Genomic DNA, 24,975 nt, shown 5'->3' with positions numbered 1-24,975 from the left:
GGACTGAGTGCTCCCTGAGGGTACATAAGTGGTGGGTAAGAAGACCTTGGGAGCTTCTCGTTGGATCTAGAGCAGCAGCAGGATCTTGACAGGAGATCACTGCTCTCGCCCAGACCACAGCCCTCGCCTGCACCAACAGGTTTTTCTTTTCCTTTTGCTCTGGACTTGGGGGAACCACAGGGGTCTCAGCACAAGGGCAAACAAACCCCCTTGGGTTTGTGCCCCAGGACACTGGGTTATACTGCTGGGGTTTTGTGAGTTGAAAGCAATTTCCCTTGTGTGTCAGTGTTGTTATTGTAATATTATTATTAAATTTTAGGTCTGACTTATAATCTCTCTCATGGTGAGTTCATTTCCCCTGCTGGTTCACCTTTAAACCAGCACAGGAAGAAAAGAGAATTTTCAGTTGTTGTCACCTCAACGTATTCAACATTGCTCATTCTTTTATTTATACAGTGTGGTCCCTTATAGACACACAAAACACACTGGCTATTTTACAGGTGATACAACACCCTAAGCCCTCTTCCTACCAGCTGGGGTTGATCCTCTACTGGACCTGCTGTTCACAAACAAGGAGGATCTGTGAGATAATGACTTGGCTGCAGTGGCCATGAGACTGTGGAGTTTAAGATCCTGAGAGGAGTAACACAAACATCAGAATAGCAGCCCTGGAATTTGGAAGAGCAGATTTCGTCCTCCTTCAGCACCTGTTTGGCAGTGTCCCATGTGGGAGAGTATCCTGTAGGGCAAAGAGCCCCAGGAGAGTTGGCTGGCATTCAAGGACAGCTTCCAGAGCACAGGGGGAGAGGGCACTGCCACAGGCTGAGCTGAGCAAACACAGTCACAGGCTTCTGGGACAAACACAGAGCACTGGACTTGATTCAGGCACAAACCTACCAGGGAGGTGCAAGGCAACAACAAAGGCTGCTTCTTGTTTCCCTGCAAGGGTCTCAGGGGCCCAGCAGGCACTACTGCTGAAACAAGGAGTAGTGTTTGGACTAAGCCAGGGTTTCCAGCACCAACAGCTACTCATTCCCCACTCTCTGGGTCTCACACTGCCCCATCCATTGAGCAACCACTGGAAAGGCATGTGGCTCTCTGGTGCAGCAGGGGCACTTGCCTGCTCTGTGGCATACACCACGGGGCTCACACAGTACAAGCAGACACACATGATAACTGTGCATGAGAGGGCATAGCCAAGACTCAGAGGACACCATTCCTCAGCTCCTGGCCTGCCATGGGACTAGGGAAATCCTCTCACCTGTCTCCATTTCTCTGCCTGCAGGTGACCTTTATTCGTAACTACAAAGCAGAGTTTTGTTTACATGTTGATTTTCCTGAAGGCAAAGGCACACACCCTCCAATGGTTTGAAGTGAAAGCACTATGGGAAGAGCCTACACTGTCACTCCTCTATCCATGGGCTTGGTGAAGCAAACCCCAGGCTTCCCCAGCACCTTTAATGCTACCTGCCAGCCAACCCAGACCTCATCTCAAACACCTTCTGATCTCTCACTGCCTGTACCCCTGCTGAACAAAGTTGTACCCCAGAACTTGCCAGAAAGCCACTATCATTCTGCAGCTGGGTTTCAAAGTGGATAGAGTTACATACTTGGTCCAGCAAATCTTATTTATCAGCTCTTTCATGGTCATTTTGTCCCATTCTTCAGCGTGAGGAGCATCCCATGGTGCATCAACAGGAATCTGGAGACAGAGGTGGAATATTCATGAAATTATTCAGTATTTTTTTGTTGCTTTGCCATAGTTAGAAGCACAAACTTGGTTGGTAGGTTGCCCAGGAGTTAATTTTGAACCCTGCGCATGGATATCGATCTGGAATAAATTCAACAAATGGAATAGTTTCCATTCATGCCTTTGGGCATGAATTGGACCATAACCAGCAAATCTGTCTTTGTCTGACCAATGAACTATATCCTTATGATGGGACTCATCTGGCCTTTAGTTCTCCAGAAGTGAGGTGTCTACTCCAATTTAGTTGTCCTGAGTTGAGGGGAAAAATTCATTCTCCAGTCAGAGATTCAGTCAGTTCCAGGACAGGTATCCAAAGGCCCCTATGTCTCTCTGTCAACTGAAGAGCAAGAAACAAATGTCTAGATACTATTGAATTATTTTTAGACAGTTAGATTCTTAATAATAGTTCTTTGCATGTAAGCACCATGACATGAGAGGACAGTACCATGTATCTGAATCTTTTAAAAAATGTATTTGTCAAAAAAGCATGTAGCATCATATACAAACTTGATTCTGCAAAACCACATAAACCCAATGAACTTTGCAGGAATACAGTTAGTTAAGTCTGAAGGTTCTGGCAACATAAGGCCCTTGGTTTGTAGATAAAATATAAGGCAACTGATGAATACTGGAAAGACAGTATAATGCTCCACGGGCTGCAGTTGTTCTGCTTAAATTTTGAATTTGAAAAATAAAATTACTGTGAAGTCAAACTGGAGCCCAGCTTAGACAGCTACAAAAAAGAATCATCTTTACTCAAAACGGCTGTCACAAGGGAAGGGAAAAAATCCCCTTCTTATTTCCCAGCTCATGGAATGGTCTTCTCTGTCATGAGAAAGTACATACACTGAGTTGAACCTTGTTTTTTTCAGATATCTTAGACACCTCTAGAACTTTTCTGTCCCCTCTCATAAAATCAAACAATAGTTTGTACTGGAAGAGACCTTTAAAAGTCATGTAGTCCAACTGCCACTCAGTGAGGAAGACCTATTATTTGTGACAGTTCCTGGAAAATGTAGATATCTTCACTCACTGATGTTTCTTTTACATTTTGTTTTGTTGTTGAGGGTTTTTTTAAATATTAAAGAAGCAACAAGAAAACCTGCTGGATACCAAATCAAACCTATTTATTCATGGTGACCTGAGCATTGTAAGAAACATGCAATTCCCACAGCCTACCTCTTTTCCCATCTTGTCCATGGTTCTCCAGAAGTTATTGTAATCCAGATAAACTAAGGGATTCCATGTTGAAGGGCAAATACCCGTGAAATTGCGTGACTTTCCCTAAAAAACACATAAAAACATATGCAAATGAAATAGAACAGAGCACATCTTCATTACTCAAGAACACAAAATTCTCAGACTTGTGATATGGTTGATCTTTTGCCTCAAAAGACCCATTTGGGATTTTTTTTTCTCCTCTGTATATGCATGCAAGCAATGGAATGCATGTGGCTAAGGATGAGGGGAAAAAACAGCTGGAATGACAGTAAAAAGGACAAAAGGAGAATAACACCTTTTTTATTACTCAGAAGGAATGGAGAGGGGTACATTTGTTCTAAGCAAGTTGTTAAATTCTGGGCAAAGAACACTCAAGCAATGGCCAAAGAGATAATATTCCTTGTTCCTAAGCATTCTTCATTATTACATTTGAATGAATCTAATATTTGCCTGCCTGCTGAAATGTGCATCCTAAAATTTGCAAGTACCTAAGCACCTTTATGGTACACTCCACGTATAAAAACCAAATGTACCTCTTTATTATGCCATGTCCCTTGGGAGAAGCCTAGCCTAAAAAAAAATTGCCCAAAAGAAAGTTTTTGGCTGCAGGAAGAAAAATATCATACACTTGGAAAAATGGTGTCAGTTCCTGCAATGTGCAGGACACAGAGCTCCAGCAGTGACTGAAACTGTTATAAGGTGAAAATTACTGTTTTAGATAATCCTGTGATGTAATGATAAGTGAACTAATCTAACAGCAGCTGCTTCTTTGTGATAACTTTAATCTGAAGTGGATGAGCAAGCAGCATTTTCTCTTATTAAATTGCTTTGCACCTTCTCCCATACAAGTCAGTGGCAAATTTCTCATCGGATCTCTCTATTGTTTGCTCTTCCAGATGTGCCAGAATTTGCATGAGGATGCAGTGAAGACACTGGACCATGACAGGTAGGACCTGGGGTGCTGAACAACCTGCTTTTCAGTGCCATGTACACCATGGAGTCCATCACACCTGGCAGGTGGGAGTCACAGACCAACCCAGAGGCTGCAGTGCTGCAAATGCATGAGGGAGTGACCCAGGGACAGGGGATGTGAAGAAGGAGCCAAATGCACCTTCTTCACATTTGGTGAGAGAGAATTTTTCAGTCTTCCCCTCTGATAATGGTGTGTGTAAATACATATGCAATTCTGATATTCTTCAGAACATTTTACTGCAAAGGTCATAACAAAGATAAAAGGTGCAGGATGAAACTCAAGAGACCATAGTGAGCTTTCACACTTGGCAAAAGCAGTAAAATATCCAAATTCTTACATTTTGGTCAACTTTTGTCAGCCCCAGGAAAGGTACAATAGAAGACACAAGTGTATGTGGGCAAGGGGCCATAACAAGACTTGGGCAGCACTGCTTGATCCTTCTGTCCTCAGAGGAGGGCTCCAGTGGTGCCCCAGCTCTAGAGTCTGTCAGGGCCACTCTGTGCTGTTCCTCCTCACCATCTTCAGTGAGGGCAGCAGCAAAGCCACTCCCCTGTTCCACCTAGACACAATAATCTCTGGTCTGGGCCAAGAAAAGCACCAGGTTGTGATCTCAGCACTCAGTTCAGCTTGAGATCCAAGCATTTAAGGGTTGTTTTGTTTTTCAAATTTCCAACAAACACTGAGCTTTTAAGTTACCAGGATGACTCTGGAGATGGCGGGTTACCTCTGGATTTCTGGGTATGTAATCTTAATCTTATGTCCCATATATGTTTTTGTCACTTTCACCCCCATTTCATTCTGTTTTGGAGATTTACACTGGAGGAAGGTGGAGAGGGGGATGCTGCTCCAGCCTTCTCCAGGTGCACATGAGCATCCAGAAACTTCTGCCAGGGCAAGAGCAGACAAAATTCTTCTGTGAACCACCAGGAGGGGAACCCTTCATATGACACTGCCTGTTCCTTCTTGAGGAAAATTTCTCACTGACAGTTTGGAGCACTGCCCTTTCAGCCACAGAAAAAGGACCAAAAACTGTATACAAAGGAATATGCTGCATGTTACAGCTTTTGCTGTCATAAACTAATGCTGTATCAAACAAGGAAATCCTGATACAAAGCAGTAATATATTGCTAATCATAGAAGTAATATCCTGCTAATCATTTCCTTCTTACTGCAAACAAAAATATTTTATTTTTTAAAAAGATCATCAAATACTGCTCCTTCAAAGTTCATTTATTGCTAGACTTTTTATTCTGATGAGGAACACAGGTGCCATCCGTGTGTCTTTCTTAACATGTTTTAACACTAATAATCCTGCCCTTAAGCAATGCTGTCAGCTCTCAAATCCAGGTGAAGAGAAGTTATTACTGCAGTTTGGTCATGTCAATACTGCAAGGGAGCAAAGGAAAAGATTGGCCTGCCAATCAGCAGTAGCAGTGAAAACTTCCCAGTTTTTCACTGTTCAGTGACATCTCCTTTCAACAGGCTTTTTGATAAGTGACTTTTTTTGTACAAGAGTGGTGTAACTTGCAAACCCCTCTCTTATCCTTATCTTGCTTTACTTAAAACATGAAGCACTTCTTTAAAAAGAAAGCAAAAATTTAACTTCTTCTAAGGCTCCTCTTCTTCTCTTGCTTTCAGGCAAACCAATTCTGTAATTGCTAGAAAAAACAGCCCAAGGAAAGTCTCTGTCTGAAACTCCACGATGGGATTTGCAGCAAATCAGCTTTTCCAACCCCCAGCATGAACTCTACTCAACAGCTACAGGCTGAGAAAATTCCAAACTGTCCTGATTGCTGCAGATGGAGCAACTGGTGAGAGAACTTGCCCACCATCTGGCTAGCTAATATTTTTCTCCAACTTTTCCACCTCTATACTGGCATTAGACTACCATAACCACAAACTGATGAGGACTTGTCAGGAAATCTTACCATGACGGCCACTGGTATGACACACACCACATGTGATGTTCACTCATCTGTTACTTGAAAAAAGAACAATACTTTCATTTCTGATCTGAAAATAGTATTATTCCAAAATCTTTGGTCAATGGCATAGCCCAGGGAGATCAATGGGAAAACATATTTTATCCCCTGAGAACTATTAAATGCCAACCGATAATTAACCGTCTAAAGTTTTATTACTTCTTGATTTCTTCTGCATGCAAAGAAACCATACCTTTAGTAAGACTGGAGGGTAATGGCAGGAAAAGCTGGAAAAATACAACAGTGCTAACAGGCCTGGAAGAGGCCAAGACTGAATTCAGAGCCTCAAATAGTTCACAGACATAGTAACCCTTGTGAGGTGGGGCTGTACTTATCAGACATGGGAGCTGTTCAAAGGAAAGCCCAATTCTAACAAATTCCAGGAAAGAAATTCCCATTGCCCATCAGACAGCACAAACCAAACAGACTTAGACACATTAGTTTTTCAACTTTCTCTCTTGCAAAAGTACAGTCACAGTAGGGAATAAGCCCAACCCAAGTGACCTGGGGCTGGTAAGTTATTAATTTGTTTTTAATATTGTTGCCCTAATAGTCAGAGGAGCTCTGGCTGCATGTTTCACTGAGGAGCTCACTGCAAACAGGTCTTGCAATATTCCATTTTTAAACAAGTTTACAGTATTCTGCATATACTATTTTGAGAACAACTGTTTTCTTAACTGAAAGGCAAATAACCTACTGGCTTTGTTCCCATGCTAACACATGGCTGCTTGAGTGACCCATAAAGTTTGTCTAACTTCTTTTTTCATTTCCTGGTATGTCAAATTCTTTCCTGCAGAGCTCAGATTTGAGTCCTGCTGCCTGCTTGGATTAGTTACCTCACACCAATCCAATGGAAATGAGGTCCTCAAGCACCATACTTCAGTGGTGAGAAAGAAGGCAGCAGACAGGGATGAGCTTTGCAAGACTGGTCTTTTCCCTGCTCAGCTATAACTACAGGAATTAATCCCAAGCCACTCCAGCTGTGACATCACTCCAAGTTTCAGTTTGTGCCAGAGGAGCTGACAATTTTTCCAGTCTTGAGAAAGGCAAGTCTGGCTCCTGCTTGCTGTGCTGGGGACAGGGTACACATCAGGAAGCACAGGAGGAGCATTCCTTGTGCCCCAGAGCAGGGGTTGGTGTTGCCTTGGGCCATGCACAGCACACACAGTCAGAGCAGTAGCTGTGGGCAGCGTGAGACCTCAGCTCCTTCCCTGCTCAGCATCTCCAGCAGGTCCAGCCCTGAAAGCACTACAATACCTGGAACTGTCTGTGATTTCTTGTGTCTGAAGTGCAGATTTGTAGTGGTCAGCACAGACTTACCTGCTGCACCCTAAGCTTAAGGTGAGATGAAAGAAAGACTAGATGGCCAGTGTGAAGCATTGCATAGAAATGCTCATCTTTTATCAAGTGTTACCTTGCTCTGAAAACCATAAGCAAAAAAATAAGCAGAATCAGTCCTTATTTACTAATGTTATATATACTGGAGCTGGGTGCTGCTGCCAGATATTAGAGGAGTGCAGTTATATGACAAGCTTAATACCACAGCAAGGCCCTAATGCTTTTACTTTCTAAGGTTTTCTGCTGAAAAGAAGGTGAAAACAGCACAGCAAGACTTTCAAGGACCTCTGTAAAAACAAGAAGTTTTCTGCCTCTTTAGGGAAAGGAGAGCTCCAGCACATCTGCTTTTCCTCAGTCCTAAAGCACTCTTATTGAATTATGGGACAGTATCCACAAAGAAATTCTGATGGAAAGAAAGTCTAGGGCTCATAACAAACACTGGAGTTTTAAGTTCCAGATTTACAACAGGAGGATACAAAAATATTCCTGATTGACACCAAAGCAGTCCATGTTACCATGCTAACTGATGGGAAAGAATGAACAAGTAAAAAACAAAAAAAAGATAAACAGTTACATATTTAGATTTTCAAATACACTGCAGCTACAAAGGAAACCTGCACAAACTAAGCAATGTGGTTTTAAAGCTTGCAGTACATGCAGTTTTTTTACACACATCTGGGAAAAATTTCTTTCAGAGAAAAAAAGCTCATTAAATCCCTCTGGGGATTTCCACTTTCCCTTGTCTGCTTCTGTTGCTAGGATAAACCACTTCCCCACTTTCCCCTAACTCAAAACAAACAGTACACTGGAAATCTTCAGAAAAAGCCAAGCGGAACTGATTACTATGGTAAACAAGAGGTCAAAAATCTCTTAATCTGAAGATGCTGGATGACTGTCACAACAAACTCTAAATCCGTGCTTAGTCACTGCTCAGAACACTCTCTCTCGCCTCTGACAAAGCCACACCACATTGCAGACTTTGGAGAAAGTCCTTCCTGTCTGGCCTGGCAACACACGCCTGGCTACCAGCTGACAGAAATAACAGATGAGACACAAGCAGAAAAGTTTGCAAGGTCTGACTAAGACCTAAAAGGCAGCAGCCAGCCCACAGTTGATGGTGTCTTAGCCCAAGAAGCTGAACGCATTTGCCTTTCAGATTAATGTTTAATTTCTGGGGCAATGGTTCTTTAACATTAAATCATGTCTTTGCTAGTATTTTCTATCATCTAGGAATTACCACAGGTGTTCGTATTCCTGGAGCATCTTTAAGGAGTATGAGGTGCACATTTACAGCTGGGAGAGCACAAATCCCTACCTGGCCAGCTCACCATACAGGCACATTAACAGTGGGCAGCAGGTAAAATGTACAGGCCCTGAGAGCCCCTGGCACTGACCAACCCAGCCAACAGCCAGGACTGCACAGATGGTGTTCAACAGGCTTCTTGTAGAAGTGGGATGTAAGAGAGAGTTCAACAACACATCTCTAAATCAAAGGGCCATGGTGATCACATAATGTCTCAAGGAAAGAGTAAGGAGAAGCAGCTGTGGAAAACCTTAGGGAAAAAAAAAAGACAAACTCTACAATTCATGGGAAGAGAATGTGGGAGAAATGAGACCTACTGGAGGAAAAGCACTATTATTAGTTATCCTGTGCTTAAGTCTGTCCATGCTGGTTGACATCTCTTAAAGCCCCTTTGCTGTCCAACAACTACAGCTCCCTTGGGACCCTGATTAGCTCAGTGGGACCAAAATACCAAATCCAGAATTGATCCAGAGCCTGTGATCCAGCTGAATAGCTCATAATGCTGCCTCTTGCTTAGAAACATGGTTTCACTTCAAAGAAATCTTACAAAATTACATGTTCATTAGCAAGGATGTGCATAATGCAGTGTGGGACAATCAAAAGCTGCAGCCTCAGTGACAAAACGGATTAAGAGCTCAAATTCATGTAACTCATTAGAGCCTTTTATTTAACATAAAGAAGATAAGTGCCTTTTAGGATGCTAAGAGATCCATGCCTGAGCTTAAATTAAATAGACTACGACAAACATTCAGCTGGTACAAAACAGCCCAGCCCTCTTGCTGTGGAATTACTCTGATTTTCCATGAGGAGGTGAAAAAATAACTTTTTTAGTTTTATGGAGTGGCTATGGAAATATTTAAGATGGTACTATTTTATAAGTATGGCATCAATCCGCTCAATAAGGACTGCTTGCAGAACCAGAAGATAAAACTTTGCAGCATGTACACATTGCTGTAATTCTTGGAAGAAAAAGCAGAAAGGTAACAGAAATGAGACCAATTAAGGATCCATCACATAGCCTTGAGTCTATCAAGTATGTTAACTCTGACTTATATACACTTCAAGTCTTGTTCTGCCAGAGTCTGTGAAGTACCAAAACTAAAGAATATTTAAAAAAAATTGAAAGTAATGGTCTGTGGAAACCAAAATAATTTGTGATTCATGGAGACAGGCAGTCATATCTCATCCCTATGAATCTTAGGCCTTTTTTTATCCCTCTTCCTACTGCTATAGCTCTGCACTAGGTTTGGCAGTAGGTTCTGACTAGGATCTGAGCAAAAATTCAGTGGGCTAGAGATCTAAGACAAGAGCTGGAAATCTGCTCTGAAGACAGGCCTTATTCCAGTTTTCTTTAGCCACACCAGTACCTACTGAAGACCAGCCTCCTGAAATCAACTCTCAGACATGAAGCTTATGGTGAGCCTCAGGAGGGGCTTGTTTCTCACCATTAGCTAGAGAGGGAATCTCAGTGAGCCTCAAACTAGATGTCCAGCTTCCAGACATACATCTGTAAGATGAATCCCACTCTACTGACTGGGAGAGATTTCATGTGAATGTAGTTATGTGGGGCATATATATTTATACTACTCCCAGTCCCATAATTCTGGTGTCATCATTTGATACCATTCAACAATGCTACTATTTTTTTAATTTATATTTGGCTTTTGTTTCAGAATAAGCATTTTCTGAATTTCAGGCACAGCTGCTTTAGACGATATGTCCAGCGATAATGTGCCAAATGTATACCAAATTTTTTAACTCCTCTCAGTTACACTTTCTGAACACTTTTAAAAATAATATAAGAATCATTGATCCAAATAAGTTGAAACAGAATGCTTAAAACACAACACTTAAAACAGGTGGTTTCTGGATTATTAAATATGAGCTTTAAATGAAAGCCTCTTAATGACTGTCAGTAACTTCCAAAGCTCAGTGATACCTTCAGTTATCTCGGCATGGAAGATGCAATACTTACCCCCTTATGATGGAACATATGGCCCTCAACATTCACTTTATAGGTCTCCACACCCAGCTCTTTTGCCAGTCGGAGAATCCGGTTTTGGGTAGGTCCCACATATGCTCCACCAACATCTACGTAACCAACATGTTCATTCTGTCAAAAGAATAAAGGAATCAGAAGCTGTGCAGGAAGATCCTCAATACAGATATCTAGAAGGAGAAGAAATTGTTCCATATTGTGCATACATGTGCATGGAATGTATGTGTGAGACATCCAGGAAGAATGTCTTCATGGAAAGGAAGCACTGGAATCTGTCAAAGGTTGAACTTGAAGATATTAGAGGTCTATTCCAACCTAAATGATTCTGTGACTGTGATTCTGTGTATTGACTGACCTAAAATTTGGAAGTGTTGAGCTCTGTAGTGACAGACACACAGAATTCACAGCCTTCACTCTGTCACACACATGTGTGCAATTGGTTTTAACTCCTGCTTAAATTTCCTTACAGTTTTCAGTATTGGCTTTTTAGTCTCACAAAAGACTTGAGAATATGAAGAAATATACAACCCCATCAATACTTCTGTTAAATCTAACTGAAATTTTTCAGAATTCATGATACTTTTCTTGTCACTGCAAAACATTTCACAAATTGAAATCATCTCCAGCACTTAGGCTTGTTTTCTCTCTGTAGATACCTGCTTAGACTTAATGCTACAGGTGCTGAGCACTGCACTGCAGTTTGCAAGGAGATTTATCGCCTTTCCAGCACTGCACACCTTGGCTCCAGCCTGGTTCCATCAGGCCAGCAGCCCCTAGCCAAACCTGCACCTGAGTGAAAGGTGCTCAGTGCACCTCTCAGACCACCATCACCCTCACTTGGGAAGCAGGAAAAAAGTAGAAGGTGTTAGGGATGCATACTATTACAGCAGGCTGATTTCCTAAGACAGTAACTCTTTTTAACAATTTATAGTGAGTATTTTAAGATAGGCACTCTACTGTCACAGAAGGATGGTGTTTATACTTCATGTTTCATGCACTATGATTTCTGCTGGAACACCACTGTTTATCTCTGGTTTCCCAGCAGTGGCACTGACATGATTTAAACCTCCCTCACCTGGGAAACAGGAGTAATGTCTGTACTACACTGAATTATTTTTTTTTAATGGCAATCAAAATGCAGTTTGTTTTTAGAAGCAGGAGTGTTATTTCAGATAATTTTAAGATGCCTTAAAATGTGTCTCTGAGCTGTAATATTGTCTGGCCCTGCTCAGCCTGCTTCTTATAGGGCTCTAAGTTATCATGCCTGTTACAGTATGAAAGTGAGATGGGAATGAGAGGAGAAATGCTTTGACACTCACATTCTCAGATGATGGTTTGTTTCCCTGTGTAAACTGAAAGGCAAAGGAGATCCTGCCATGGACAAAGGCTGTGGACTATATATATGAGTGGGATTCAATTACCTTAATACAAATGTTTAACACCATTTTAGACAACCCAAGGTATGGAATATTTCTGTGCAAGGCTGACAGGTTAGAGTCATGATCCATGGAAGACCTGCAGGTGGATGGCAGGTAAAGTATCCTAGGGCAGCTAAAATGACACTACACAGTTTGGTTAGGCACCCAAATCCCATTGAGGGCTCTGAGAGTGGTTTCCACACCAATTTTAAAGGACTCCAACAAAGAAAAGCCCACTGGCATATATGGCAATGTAACCTGTCCAAACAGAGCTCTGTTACGTGGCAAAAGTGGTGGTACCACTGATCACAATCCTCTGGATTAAGCTGTTCAGCCAGTTTTCAGTCCATTTCATTGGCTGCTGTATCAATCCACACCACATCAGTTTATCTGAGAGATTATGGAAGACAGTGTTGAAATATGGAAGTCTAGGCAGACAATATGCAGTGTTCTTCTCTCATCTGCCAAGCCAGTCACTGCATCTCAGAAGGCTGTCAGGTTGGTCAAGCATGGATTCCCCTTGGTGAACTCATGCTGACTGATGACTTTTGGATTAGCTGCTCTGCCACCTTCTGAGGGAATGAGTTGAGATCCTACTTTCCTGGCTCAAAATAATTGATCTTCTCGAAGATAGGAGTGATGTTTGCCACATCATAGACCAGCACAAGTGAGAGTCCAGCATCTTGGGAAGAACTTACCCTGATAGTGAATGTCCTTCCTCCAACTCTGTTCCGGGCCTCAAGGACCACCACGCTGACCCCAGACTCAGACAGCAATTTGGCAGCTGACAAACCTACCAGGAAAAGAGAAAGAGCATTAAAGCAAGTGGCAGCAATCGGCCACATCAATGGTCAAAAACTGAAACAAAGCTTCAGGGCCAGAGATTTCAGTCAACTGCTCTCAAAAATTCTTGAGATAAGTGGAAACTTTTGGTGGTGTCTCACCACAGAAATCATGTGGCTGCTTGCTTAGTTGCATGTTATAACCATCTCCACAGGCAGTGTTCACCAAATGAAGTTTCCCCCTTTGGGTTATTATTTTGGCATTTTAAAAGCAGTAAAATTTCAATTATTAAGGGACACACATCTTACTCTTCATTTGTACAATGCATAGAAAGGCAGCACCCAGCTTGTGGGATTTGCAGAAATAATAATGTTGCAGAAATAATAATGCTGCAGAAAGGAGGGTTTCCAACATCTTCTATCTCTACTCCATTGCTGTCCACCCTCATTTACATGCATAAGGAAATTCTCCTTCACTGTCAGGTTTCATTTTCAGCAATGGAGTTTGACCATGACAATCAAAGAGGCTGCATGTAGATACTTTATAAAAGGAAATATGGTCTCAACAAAAATCATCTAATTATGGGACTTTGTGATGGAGCCACTAGAGACAGCTGAAAATTCAATAGGACAGGAGACCTCTTTGCTTTTGACAAATGGGAACTGAAATTGTAAAAAGCAATCATGAGCTGGTGAAATCAGATTATCCCTTTGCCCTGCAGGCCAGTTTGGCACTGAAGCATTGTTTCTTTGGAGTCGCTTCCCCTCCTTAAGCACACAAAAGCCAGCCTTATTGATCAGAACTTCCAAGATATCCTGCAGGAAGCAATAATGATATTATACTCATGTTTATTACATTAACTTGAAATGTGATTAAAATCAACTGTTTGTGAGCCTACAAAGTGTGCATGTCTGAAAGGACCAGAGGAGAGGAACCATTTTGGGCAGTGTTAAGTTATTCATTTATTCTCAGGACAGTACAGAAGAGACCATAAACTTCTGTGCACATAAGCTTTTCATGGGGAAGTGGAACACCATTCACTAGAAACCAGAACTGAGGAAGTTGAAATGTCTTACACTGGCAGAAATGATCCTTACAACTTCCATACTCATCTAAAAATAACTTTACATCCTGGCACCATATTCTTTAGATTGCTGCTAGAGCAGGACTATACTGACTTCTTCTGTTTGATATTCTCATTTTTTTTCAATGCAAGCAATTTGTCAGTGGAGTGGACATCTTATAAATTTATTTATTTCAGTAGTTTGGATAACTCTTTTTTTCCCCTCCAGGAAAGTCTATAGAAACATATTTCACATTTTTTAAGTTAATTCTTTAATCCTTTCAGTGATTCATATCTTCCTCAACATAGAAGCCATGAGTCCATGACATTGGCAACACAAATGGCAGTATTTTCTTACAAATATTAATATTTTTTATATGAGGAAAAATAATTTTTCAAAATACACGTCAAGTTTTGTCACAAAATAGTGGATTTCCTACATGCACAAAATAAAAGGTTGAATTCTCTATTCTGTGTCAATACCACTGGACACTCAGGTACAAGTGGGTAATTTTTTTGTAAGAAAGTTTACGTAGATATACATGCTTTGAGAAAATGCACAGTGCATCCATGTGTAATCCTATGGAACATGAAGTAATAAAAAATCTGGCCTAGGTATGAGAAAAGGTTGTATGAAAATCCTCACTGCTTAAGATCATCATTTCTTGGTGTATTTAGTAGCTATATTCCTGCCACAGTTGTTCAGGAAGAATAATGGTTGCACTGGACTGAGGTGGAAGTTAAGCTTATTACTGGATTATGGCTTAATTATGTGATATATCCAGATAAAGAAGGGCTGCTAAAGGATGAAGAATGTGTCGTAATGGCTGAGGTTCTCTAACATGTTTGCCTATTAAACTGCACTTCTTGCACTCCAAAGTTACAGGTTGTTAGTTTCATTATTGTTAACCCAAGTGTCACCTTAGACATTTGTCCAAAAAAGTAAAAAAAGTACAGTTACAAAAACTAGGAAAGAGCAAGAAATATGTTTGGACAGTGACAGCTTACTGGGAACTGCCAAAGGGTGTGACTCAGAAATAAAAACAACACAAAATATGTTGATTAGAGATTGTTACTACACATTCATTTGTTTAAAGCATGGAAACTATTTTCTGTAGAGGAGAACTAGGATGACTAGAAACAACACCCCACCCAGGGCATCTCTATGTAGCTTTCTATTGGACCTACTTCATTAGATGTCCTTTTGATACACAATTAGCCTCTAAATAGGTGGCATATTTTTCCTTCATCTTCTTCATAACTTGATTTTTTTAAGACTCTTCTTGCTGTTTCAATATCTTCAACAGGACTGGACACTAGAGAGTGACTGATAAATGGGGAGAGAATGAGAGAGGAAGGAATGGGACCTCCTTCTTTCCAGATCCTTGATCCATGTTCTCCTGCTCAGCTTCTCTCATGCCACATGGAGCTGGCCTCTCACTTCCTCTCCACTATGTCCACTGCTTCCCCAGAGTTCATTGTGCACCTTCAGCAACTGCCAAGGGGGAGGGCAGGAGTTGTGGATGTCCATCCCTGGAAGCACTGAAGGCCAGGTTGGACAGGGCTCTGAGCAACCTGGGCCAGTGGAAGGTGTCCCTGTCCATGGCAGGGGGTTAGTATGGGATGGTCTTCAAAGTCCCTTCCAACGCAAACCATTCTACATGAACCCACCATATGGAGCTGAACCCAGCAGTGGGTTGAGACCTCTCAGGTCACTGCCAAAACTCAGGTGAGGTAAATAAAACACCGTGGTGTATGTTGGTGTGACTGCAGCACAGACGTGCCTGTCACAGCCAAGGCCATGTCTGTGTCCCAGTGGCATCTCTACCTCCTCTAAATGTAGCCTTGAGATAAAGCTGCAAACCTCCCCAAAGCACTGACTCCACTCCTTCCAGATATCACTCTAATTCTATGAATTACAAATATACTACTTGCCTCAGCAAGATGGAAGGAGCCTGCCAAAACCATGCCTCATTTGCAGTATCTGGCTGTAGAAATTCACTTACTGTTAAATGAGAATAAACAAGGCAAGACATCCTCCAAAGTGTTTCTATGGCAATTCCACCAGCATCTCCCCCATCTGAAGATGCCATGTAGGGAAGCTCTGTTCCTACTGATTTTGCAGCACTATTAAGGGGCTCAGAATTACTGCTGCTACAGATCACACTGCTGCTGCTTTCATTTCAGAAAATTGTCATAATCCTACCAAGCAAAGCACTTTCCAGTGCATCAAAACACTGGATATAGTTTAGAAAAAATTAAAAAGAAACTAAGGTGAACTGGTGCCAATCGACAGACTACAAAACACACCCCATGGCTAAATCACAGACATGCTGAACAACACTGAATTTTGTACGTAGCCTGATGAAAAATACAACAAAGCCTATCTCTACCTCAGAGGAGAGAAAGGTTCAACTCTACAGGTACTGCACCACACTGGGACTTAAGAGACTCAACCTTGATTCTCAGACAAGTCTTGTAATATGGGAAATGGTTCCCTATTTTGTAGGGCAGCATTTATAAAGGTAGACTTATGACAATAGTTCCAAGCTTCCTCAATACTTGAGTTGATACAGGGCATATGAGAAGATTCGAGTTCTGTAGCACAAACAATGCAAGTTTTTTTAAAAGATGCTTTATTGGACATGTGATAGTAATTTTATACTAATATACAGTAATTCTACTTTTCAAAATCTGGCCTCTGTAAACCCACAGCAATAAACAGATTCACTGATATACCACATTCAGAAGGAAAAATCACCAGCATCTTTCTCTTGTAAGAAATAGCACTTCTCACAAGGTGTATCTTGAAAACACTCAAGGGCTGTCAAGGGAGTGATGACAGGCTGATACCATTAAACTTTAAACCTTTCAAACTGAGGACATTCTGTGTGTGCCCTACGGAGCACATCAAAACAAAGGCACAGAAAGTTACCTGTTATATGGAAAAGCAAACTGTTGTTTTCCTAGATGTGTTGTTTGCCTACTTGCTAGCTTCTTTAACAAAGTGCATTTGCCTTTTATGGAGCCACTATCAAGATGAAAGTGTACCAAACTCAACCTATTAAAGCATTCCTTCATAAAATCCTTGTTAATCCACCCTACTGTACATGGTGTGGGATAATTACACTGTGTGAAAGATGACTAACTCATTACTGTAGTATTCTAGCAAGTTTTAATTGAGTAGCATGGGGGGAAAAAGTCTTCCTGGAAAATCCCTACATTTTTGTGATCTTAAGCAGGGAAATAATTTTAAGACTTTTTTGCTCATTATTCCAATACACATCAGTAAAGTAAGAGAATTGTCAATATATCCTTATTGAAGTTCCAAAGTAATGGTATCCTAATGCTGTGATTATTTTTATTGATTCACTGATGGAAAACCTAACTTTTCCTAAACACAACTGAGTCATTAAATCTGGCAATGGCCACCTTAGAATCAGCTTTCATTTTTTTTTTTTAGCTAGAAGTCTCTTTGCCAAGTAAACATGAACCTGTCATGAGAGATGCAAAATAATTCAGCCATGACTGTCTCTTCCTCACCTTTCTTCTCCTTCTCCCCCATCCTTGATTTCACTTGCACTGGAATTTTTGTGCACATCATAGTATTGAAATAAATTTCAAAATACAGTTAAATTGTGCTCAGTTACAGCAGATTGATCAGAGAAGTCACTAACGGGCAACAAGATATAGGAGGATGAGAAAGAATTGTTTCCTTTCACAGACTAAGGATTTGAAGATTTTAAATTGTCACTAAAAATATACAAAAACCCTCAGATCCAACAATGCTATTAATTAAGTTACAGCCCCTTAAATTCATATAACAACAAGAACACACAGTGTGGATCACAAGTCTACATTTATTTCTTCAATGTTGCCTAATGCCATAACATGACTAAGTTTCCAAATGTCAGCAACTGTATTTTAGCTTTTCATACTTTCTTTAACATCCTTTCTTAGGGGATGCTTGATACTGGGGTGAGACTGGGTACATGTATTTTGACATTTTCGGGTAAATGTTTTTAATTTCTTTTACATCAATTCTTTTTTGCCCTTCTAGCAAAAACAAACCCCAAAGCCAAACAACAACAACCACCAAAACAAAAATCACCAACCCACTCCCCCCCACACATGATTCAGTAAAGATTTTAACCAAAAGAGAATAAATATTTTCTATTACACAGTACATTGTCCAACTGAGATCAAGCCTTTCACTGGTTTCAATGGCACTACTGTTTAAATGCTTTCTAAAGATGCAAGCCTTGTTCTGAAGAGCACAAAGAGAGTTTCTCATGGACAATTTTAACAGAAACACAGTGGGCAGAAAGGGGGAATTGTACCCTGAGAATGAATCCACTCCTCCATACACTCCCACTGGGATTTTCACATCCAAAGCCCCTTGAACTAAACATCTCTTGCCCAAAGTAATGCCCTCCTCCCAAAACAAAGGCAGAAAAAGTTAGCAGAGGGTTAGACATGCAGCATCCTCCTTCCCTTTACATATTAAAATGGGTAGAACCAGTTAAGACAACGGTTTGATGCCACCTAATTAATGGACACATCTAAGGTAATTATGCACATTGGATAATTATTGACCATTTTTTTAGTCTATGCAGAATAAATGTTTGTTAGCTAAGTGATGATCAACTGTGTGAAAAAATGTTGCTGCTACATGATGATCAATGTCATTGCCACAAATACCAAGCACATTGGCACTGGTATTCCCAGGAAAGACATAATGCCTGTCCCATGCCCGTTTTTGTTACGCTGGGATATTTTGGGATCTATCTTAACTACTTGGCTATTTCTTTTGTTCCTTGAGGTAAATAAGTATTTTAAGAATTCAGATCTACCTAGCTAACAGGAATACTCTTTCCTAACTTCCAGTGCCTTTGACCTAAGCCCGAGGCATGGTGCAAAACCAGCTCCTCAAGGACAAGGCATAGGCTAACAGCACAATCTTGGGAGCTCTAAATTTGCTAACCTACAAATCATGCTTGTGTACAACCTGTTTTTGCCAAAACCAAACCTGACACATTCTACACCCAGGGGCAGAACCAGCTGTCACTACTCAGGTTATCTCCTGGGTTAGGGAATGCTTATAAACTATGGAATTAACATTGAAATCTGTGTGAAGAATATGATAAAAAATTAGCATTTGAATTATATTATATATCAGTATGATATATAATACATGTGAAATTATATACATATACATACAGACATATATGCATATATATACTATATATGTATATGTGTATGTGTATAGACATACATATGTATATATACACATATACATATACACACACACATGAATGATTTACATAATGAACACATCACAACCATATTTTAGACAAAACCAAACACCTAGAACTGGGCACAATAGAAAGGAGTTTATTCATTAAAACCCACGCCCATCATCATAAGGTCTTGCACCTTCAGTAGCAAAACATTAGAACACATTATGAAGAAGGAGGAAAATAGAAAGTAGTACTTCTGCTTATTTGCAAGTATTGAATAAAACATCCATTACACTGTATGTGGGGTTCCTGCTGTAATAATTTGTGATAATGACAGCTTGCTAGCAGTACATTGCAAACTGAGAGCTCTGTGAAACCTTCCTATTTATTCCTGCATCCCAAAAATGGTCTTTAGGAATCTCTGGTTCTAAATGACAATATATCACCAATTATCAGCTTTCCAGTTGGATTCAGAAAGAAAGCGGGAATGAACTGGGTAGATAGAGCCCAGCACAGGGCAAATGTACAGAGATAAACGGAGGATGACACATTTTAGGAACCAGCTGTCCTACAGGTCAAATCTCAGGTAAATTCAGAAATACCAGTAGAAAAAAACCCTACTGAGAACTACTCCAGATTTACACAAGTGGAACTGATTCTAACTTATACCAGCAACTGTGTGCTTGACAGTTTATCTGACACCACCACCCACCAGCAGCTTGGCATGCTGTCAAAACAAACAGAGCAGTATACAACATAAGTTGTGCTGCCATGATAGCAAGCAAGGAGAATCTGCATTTCCTCATTATTGTCTTTCACTCAGAGCCTGCTGCCAAGGCGTAGGTAGCTCAGTGGTAAAGTTGTCCATCACACACTGTGGAGATGGAGATGCCAACACAGGGTGCTTTTCCATGGAGAGGGGGAAAAAAGCCTTAATAACATATCATATGTTTTATTTCAATATAAAGTCTAATCACTACTGTTTTTACATCCCAGCTTTTTCTACAATTTGTGGCCCTTGGACTCCCTGTAAGTGCAGTAGAAAACTGCTGTTTCCAGCACATGGCTGGCAAATCTCAGCATTCATTTTGTAGAACCCTGCAATCTCCTTGTTTCTAGATAAGAACAAACATCCTTTTATGCAGAAATAATGACAATCCATGTGATAGAATTATAATCCTAAGTGTAAGTTTCAGTTATGCCTGTTTTTCCCTTGTGCTTTGTACTTGTAACATGATGTGCTGGAATTTCTTCCAAAAGACATTAGCATACAAGTTTTCTTGGACTTGCTTGCTTCTGGACATACTTCCCCGTATCTGCTACCTCTCTGGTTTGCATTATGTAGACAAATATAATTAACTCTCCATGACATCTTTTGGTAAACTTGGATTCCATGCAAGGTGAGGCTGGCACATGAACACAGTCCAAACTTCACACAGTGTCTTGCTTACACTCTTTTTTTTTGTTGTTGTTCCTTCCCACTTTTGACAATTCTGGAATTATTTCAGCTTGATTTTTCAGGGTGGTTTTTTTCAAACTGACTCTTTTCTGCTGGAAAATCTTGGTCACAACTGACTGGCTATTTCAAAACATCTAGGGAAAGAAAATATTCTTTGATTCTGAAAACTCATAGCTTTTCTTTTTTTATTCCTGTTTTGGAAGTTCTAGCAGCAAGTTGAAATTTGGCAAGGAGGTAGTCTTTGAGTCAACAGAACACTTTGTTATTCATGTGAAAATATGCTCTCATAAGGTCAGTTAGAAAGTTTTGAGAAATTACGTGTCACAAGTAGGCAGCAACCATTTTCCAGACTTGCCCAGCTGAAATATTTGAGGTTTCTGTCATTCTCCGAGTACTTAATTCTGTCCAGTTGTTAATGAGAAGTCTCCAAGCAGTGACTGAGCACCCAGGACCTCCTTGCAACCCATCTTCCATCTCGAGAGTACCTGAGCATGCTGCATTCAAGGGCTATGGACCCAAAATCTGAAACTCCTTGCAACTGTGGTCTCACCTTGTAGGAGAGGTGATGGAGCTGGGATGAGGACAAAGTGTAAGGAGGGGTATGACAGTGACATGCTGCATAAAAGGGACTACTTCTGGAACTGTCAATACAGTAGTTAGTTCAAAATAACTCCAACAAGTATTGCCCTCACCTAGTATAGCCCAACCCCAGCAGGAGAGGACTCTCTAATGGAATGTCACAGTTATGAACCTGCTGATTAATCACACACATCCCTGGCTATTCATGGGTCATCAGCTTCCTGTGTTTCAACAAATGAGGGAATTACATAGCTTAAACCAATATAAAAGTAAAATAAAAGGTCAAAATCAATCCAAACCAGCACACACACTTCACTGCAGTAGAAAACCCCATAAAGAGAAAATGTGAGATATATTCAAGGCATATAAATAACTGTCTATAGGTATGGGGAAGGTCTTTAACTTGAGGCATCAGTTTATTTACTATGCTTTGGTATAAAATGCTATAATTAATATTAACTGTATTACCAGAGACATTATCTATTAAGAGTGACACAAATATGCATCTGAGCCTTTTACTGGCTATGTTCCACACCTTTAACATCCAAGCCTGTGTGAAAAGAGGAATCTAGCCCAAGCTCTGCAGATCCCTCTCTGTAGGGGTCCAAACACACTTGCTGATGCAGTCTGGACAGTTTTAACAAGATTCCATGGGGTATAGCAAGAAAATCTCAGCAGTAGAGGCCATCAGAGCTGAGTTCTTCTTCCAAGAGCTTCCCACTGAGCAGCACTCTGCAGAAGGTCCCTCCATCCCTGGATTGCAGCCTCTGTGTCCCTGGGAATGACCACGTACAGATGTGCATACACAGGCCAGGAGCATGGATGAGAAGAGTGTGTTAGGCTGTTCAGAAATTGGCCTTCATGCTTTGCTTTCAGGAATAGATAACTCCAGAGGTGCTAGTCAGGATTTGATCTTAATTTCATAAATACTGTACAGGTATTTTTAAATGTGACAACCTCACTGCTGGGAAGCTCATACACAATATAACAAGAACCTTTCTTATATCTCATATATATTTCTATTGCTAATAAATAACTAGTTTATCCAAAAGTTTTCCATCCTTTCTTCCAATCTCCAGGTAACAAGTATGTAAAATAAGAAGGAACAAAGACAGATGAGCCAACTGCAAATTTGACTTCAGAGATACAAACTGCAAGTCAAGATTGGAGTCAGAGAGATGTTGAAGGGAAATCCTGTCCATACTGGAGCATGTGTTACCATGTATCCCATCAGGAGCAAAATTCTAGATACAGATTCCTTTTTATTTAAGACCAGAAAGCAGCACTGTCTAACCTCTTGCAGAATTGAAGTGTAGGTATATTGGTACAGGAATGGCAGTGACAGAGAAGCTCTGCAAAAAGCAAAACAGACCAGAGGCTGATCAGAGTGATAATCCCTGCCTATGAATATCATAGAATGAAGATGGATTAATTATTAAATAAGGCATAGATTGTCTATTTTTCAAAAGCTGCTTTCTTATAATGATGACCATTCTAATTCCTAATAGGCAAACACCAATTTCTATGCCACTAACAGAGGGTTTCTTCCATTGGCATTAAAAAGGCTCCTGTACCTCATGAGTGCTGTGACTTATTTGTCTTCCTCATGTCCTTACGAATTTTCAGGGACTATGAAATCGCCTTGAAATTTCCTGCCTGGCTCCATTTCAGTCCCCACACCATGTTTTGGTCCAAAGCATGTGTTCTGAAGTAGCTTACTGATTCTTGGACAAGTGAGGCAAGATACCACTTCTCCATGCATTTTCCAAAACACTGCAACAGACTGAAAAGCAGGAGGAGCAAGGCACTCTGAAGGGAACAAGAGCTTCTCAGAGCCCTAAAAAAACATATGAAGATGACATTACCACCAGCTGCACACAGAATGCGTGGCAACTCCCTGAGGACACTCTGTGCATTACAGGAACCTTAAGGATAAAGACCAAATGTTGCGTTCTAGCAGGAATATTACCAGGCATCTGGTAAAACTAAAAAGCAAGGAAAGCTAGGTCCAAACTCTTTCTTTCTTTTGGTGATACTACAGATTATTTGCACAATTACATACTCACAAATACTTATTTATACAATTACTGTTCTTTTAGTAAATGAAATAATGTGATTAAGTAAACTATGTGCTGTTTCACGCATTAATTCACTGCAGATTAACAAAAGGAAAGCCTCTGACTCCTTTTCAATACTAAAACCTAACTTTACCTACAGCAATAATGGCTGTAGTATTGCTGAACTCACACTCATAAAACGCACCTTTTCTGAATCATTAGTGAAGAAAGGATTGTCTGAAAACTGAAGTCTGGCGCTGCCAATACAGTAGTAAGCTGAGCAACAAACTAAATATGAATTTTCTCCAACACAGCAACATTCTCATCTTATGTAACACAAAAATAATTAATTATTGGGCGGGGTTTTAAGCATAAGGATGAGGGGCTACTATGCACTTGCTACTGTCAAAGTAGATCTGAAGAGTATTTTGGGAAGGTGCCTACTAAAGTATGAGGAGTCCACCGGAGTATAGTCTGGGTTGGCTGTAGTACAGCTCTTCTCACAGCAACAAACCCCAACATACAGATAATCCCAGATGTTTTTCCGCAGTATTTATCAAAAGAAAACACCTGCCAGTTCAACAAGAGCAATCTAAAAAAACCTCACACTGCCAAAACGCCATCTGTCTCGAGATGCCACAGCCCCAGCCTCTATCCCTGTGTTCTCCCGCACCTGTGGACCCTGCAAAGTGTTTTCCTACTGACTCCCTTCGGGTGAGCACGAAGTACAAACCAACGCAAGGAGCAGAAATTTCGCCCTAAACCAGCGACTTGGCTCATTTCCCCCTTTGTTTTCCCCAACCACACGTGACGCCCCTGGAGACCTGACACTCCGTTACCTATCGGCGCTATCCATCGCCATTCCCGCCGACCCCGGACTCCCACCCCCGGTGGCGCAGGACGCGCTGCGAGACCGCTCCCACGGGTCTGCCACGGGGAGAGCCGGCGGGTGATCCCCAGGACCCACCTGAGATGCCGCCCCCGATCACGACCACGTCGTATTTCTGGGCCATGGCTTTTCCCGGCGATGCCTCTCCCGTCTCCAGCAGCGGCGGCTCCGTCCGGGCTCTGGCGCCGGGACCGCCGGCGCGTCCCGCCCGCCCCGGCCACGCCCCTGAGCGGGGCCCGGCGGCACCTCCACCAATGGAAGCTCCCGGGCTGTCCTGCCCGACGGGGCGGGAGCGGGAATAGGATTGGGAATGGGAATGGAATGGGAATGGGAATGGGAACCGGGAGTGCCGCGTCCCGGTGCGCGCTGTGCCTGGGCACCACTCGGTATCGGCTCCGTGTCGCACCACTCCAGGCGTGCCTGTTGCAGGATATGAAGCAGCCAGGGCGCTCTTAACCCCATAGGGAGTGCGGGAGAGCAGGGCATCCATGGAGCCGAAGGTTACAGCTGCATTCAAGCCTCAACTCCCACCAGAATCAAGTTGCACTCCATCCACGGTGCAGGGAATTAAGGGTTAACCTCTCCACGAAAGTGGTTTCCAAAAGACAATGCCTGAAGTATAAATTGGTTGTCAAAATTCTGTTTGTGCGTAGGTACTGTTCCTGTTCTAGAATACATGATGGTTGTGATTTTTTCCTGTGAATTTTACACTTTTTTATTGACAAAATGTAAATGTCATCTCTGTGAAGTGAGTAGAAGAAATAGAAAGCCTGCCCATTCACCCTCTTCCAAGTAAACACAGAAGACCTTTACAACTCACACAATTACTGAAAATCCTAACGCTGTTTCATATTAAGTATTGGTATAAGTTCTCCAAGTTGCTCAGCTCTGCAACTATATTCCATGACAGGGTATGACCAA

At 41.4% G+C, this 24,975-nt stretch overlaps 1 protein-coding gene across 1 annotated transcript in view; it reads right to left on the bottom strand.

The window, feature by feature from the left end:
* The window catches only part of LOC139676602 (amine oxidase [flavin-containing] A-like), a 38,516-nt gene extending 14,250 nt beyond the window's left edge, over positions 1-24,266 (bottom strand). Inside the window, exons 1-5 of the mRNA XM_071565740.1 lie at positions 24,133-24,266; positions 12,683-12,777; positions 10,543-10,680; positions 2,930-3,034; positions 1,611-1,702 (exon numbers count right to left, since the gene is read on the bottom strand). Coding sequence (XP_071421841.1) covers positions 1,611-1,702; positions 2,930-3,034; positions 10,543-10,680; positions 12,683-12,777; positions 24,133-24,178 — 476 coding nt within the window. The 5' untranslated portion in view covers positions 24,179-24,266. The remainder of the gene's footprint in view (positions 1-1,610; positions 1,703-2,929; positions 3,035-10,542; positions 10,681-12,682; positions 12,778-24,132) is intronic.
* Positions 24,267-24,975: the final 709 nt, after the last annotated feature.

This window comes from Pithys albifrons, chromosome 1 (genome assembly GCF_047495875.1).
Source record: "Pithys albifrons albifrons isolate INPA30051 chromosome 1, PitAlb_v1, whole genome shotgun sequence".
Taxonomy (NCBI): Eukaryota; Metazoa; Chordata; class Aves; order Passeriformes; family Thamnophilidae; genus Pithys; species Pithys albifrons.
The sequence above is the reverse complement of the archived record's forward strand: the minus strand, read 5'-3'. Positions and strand labels throughout refer to the sequence as shown.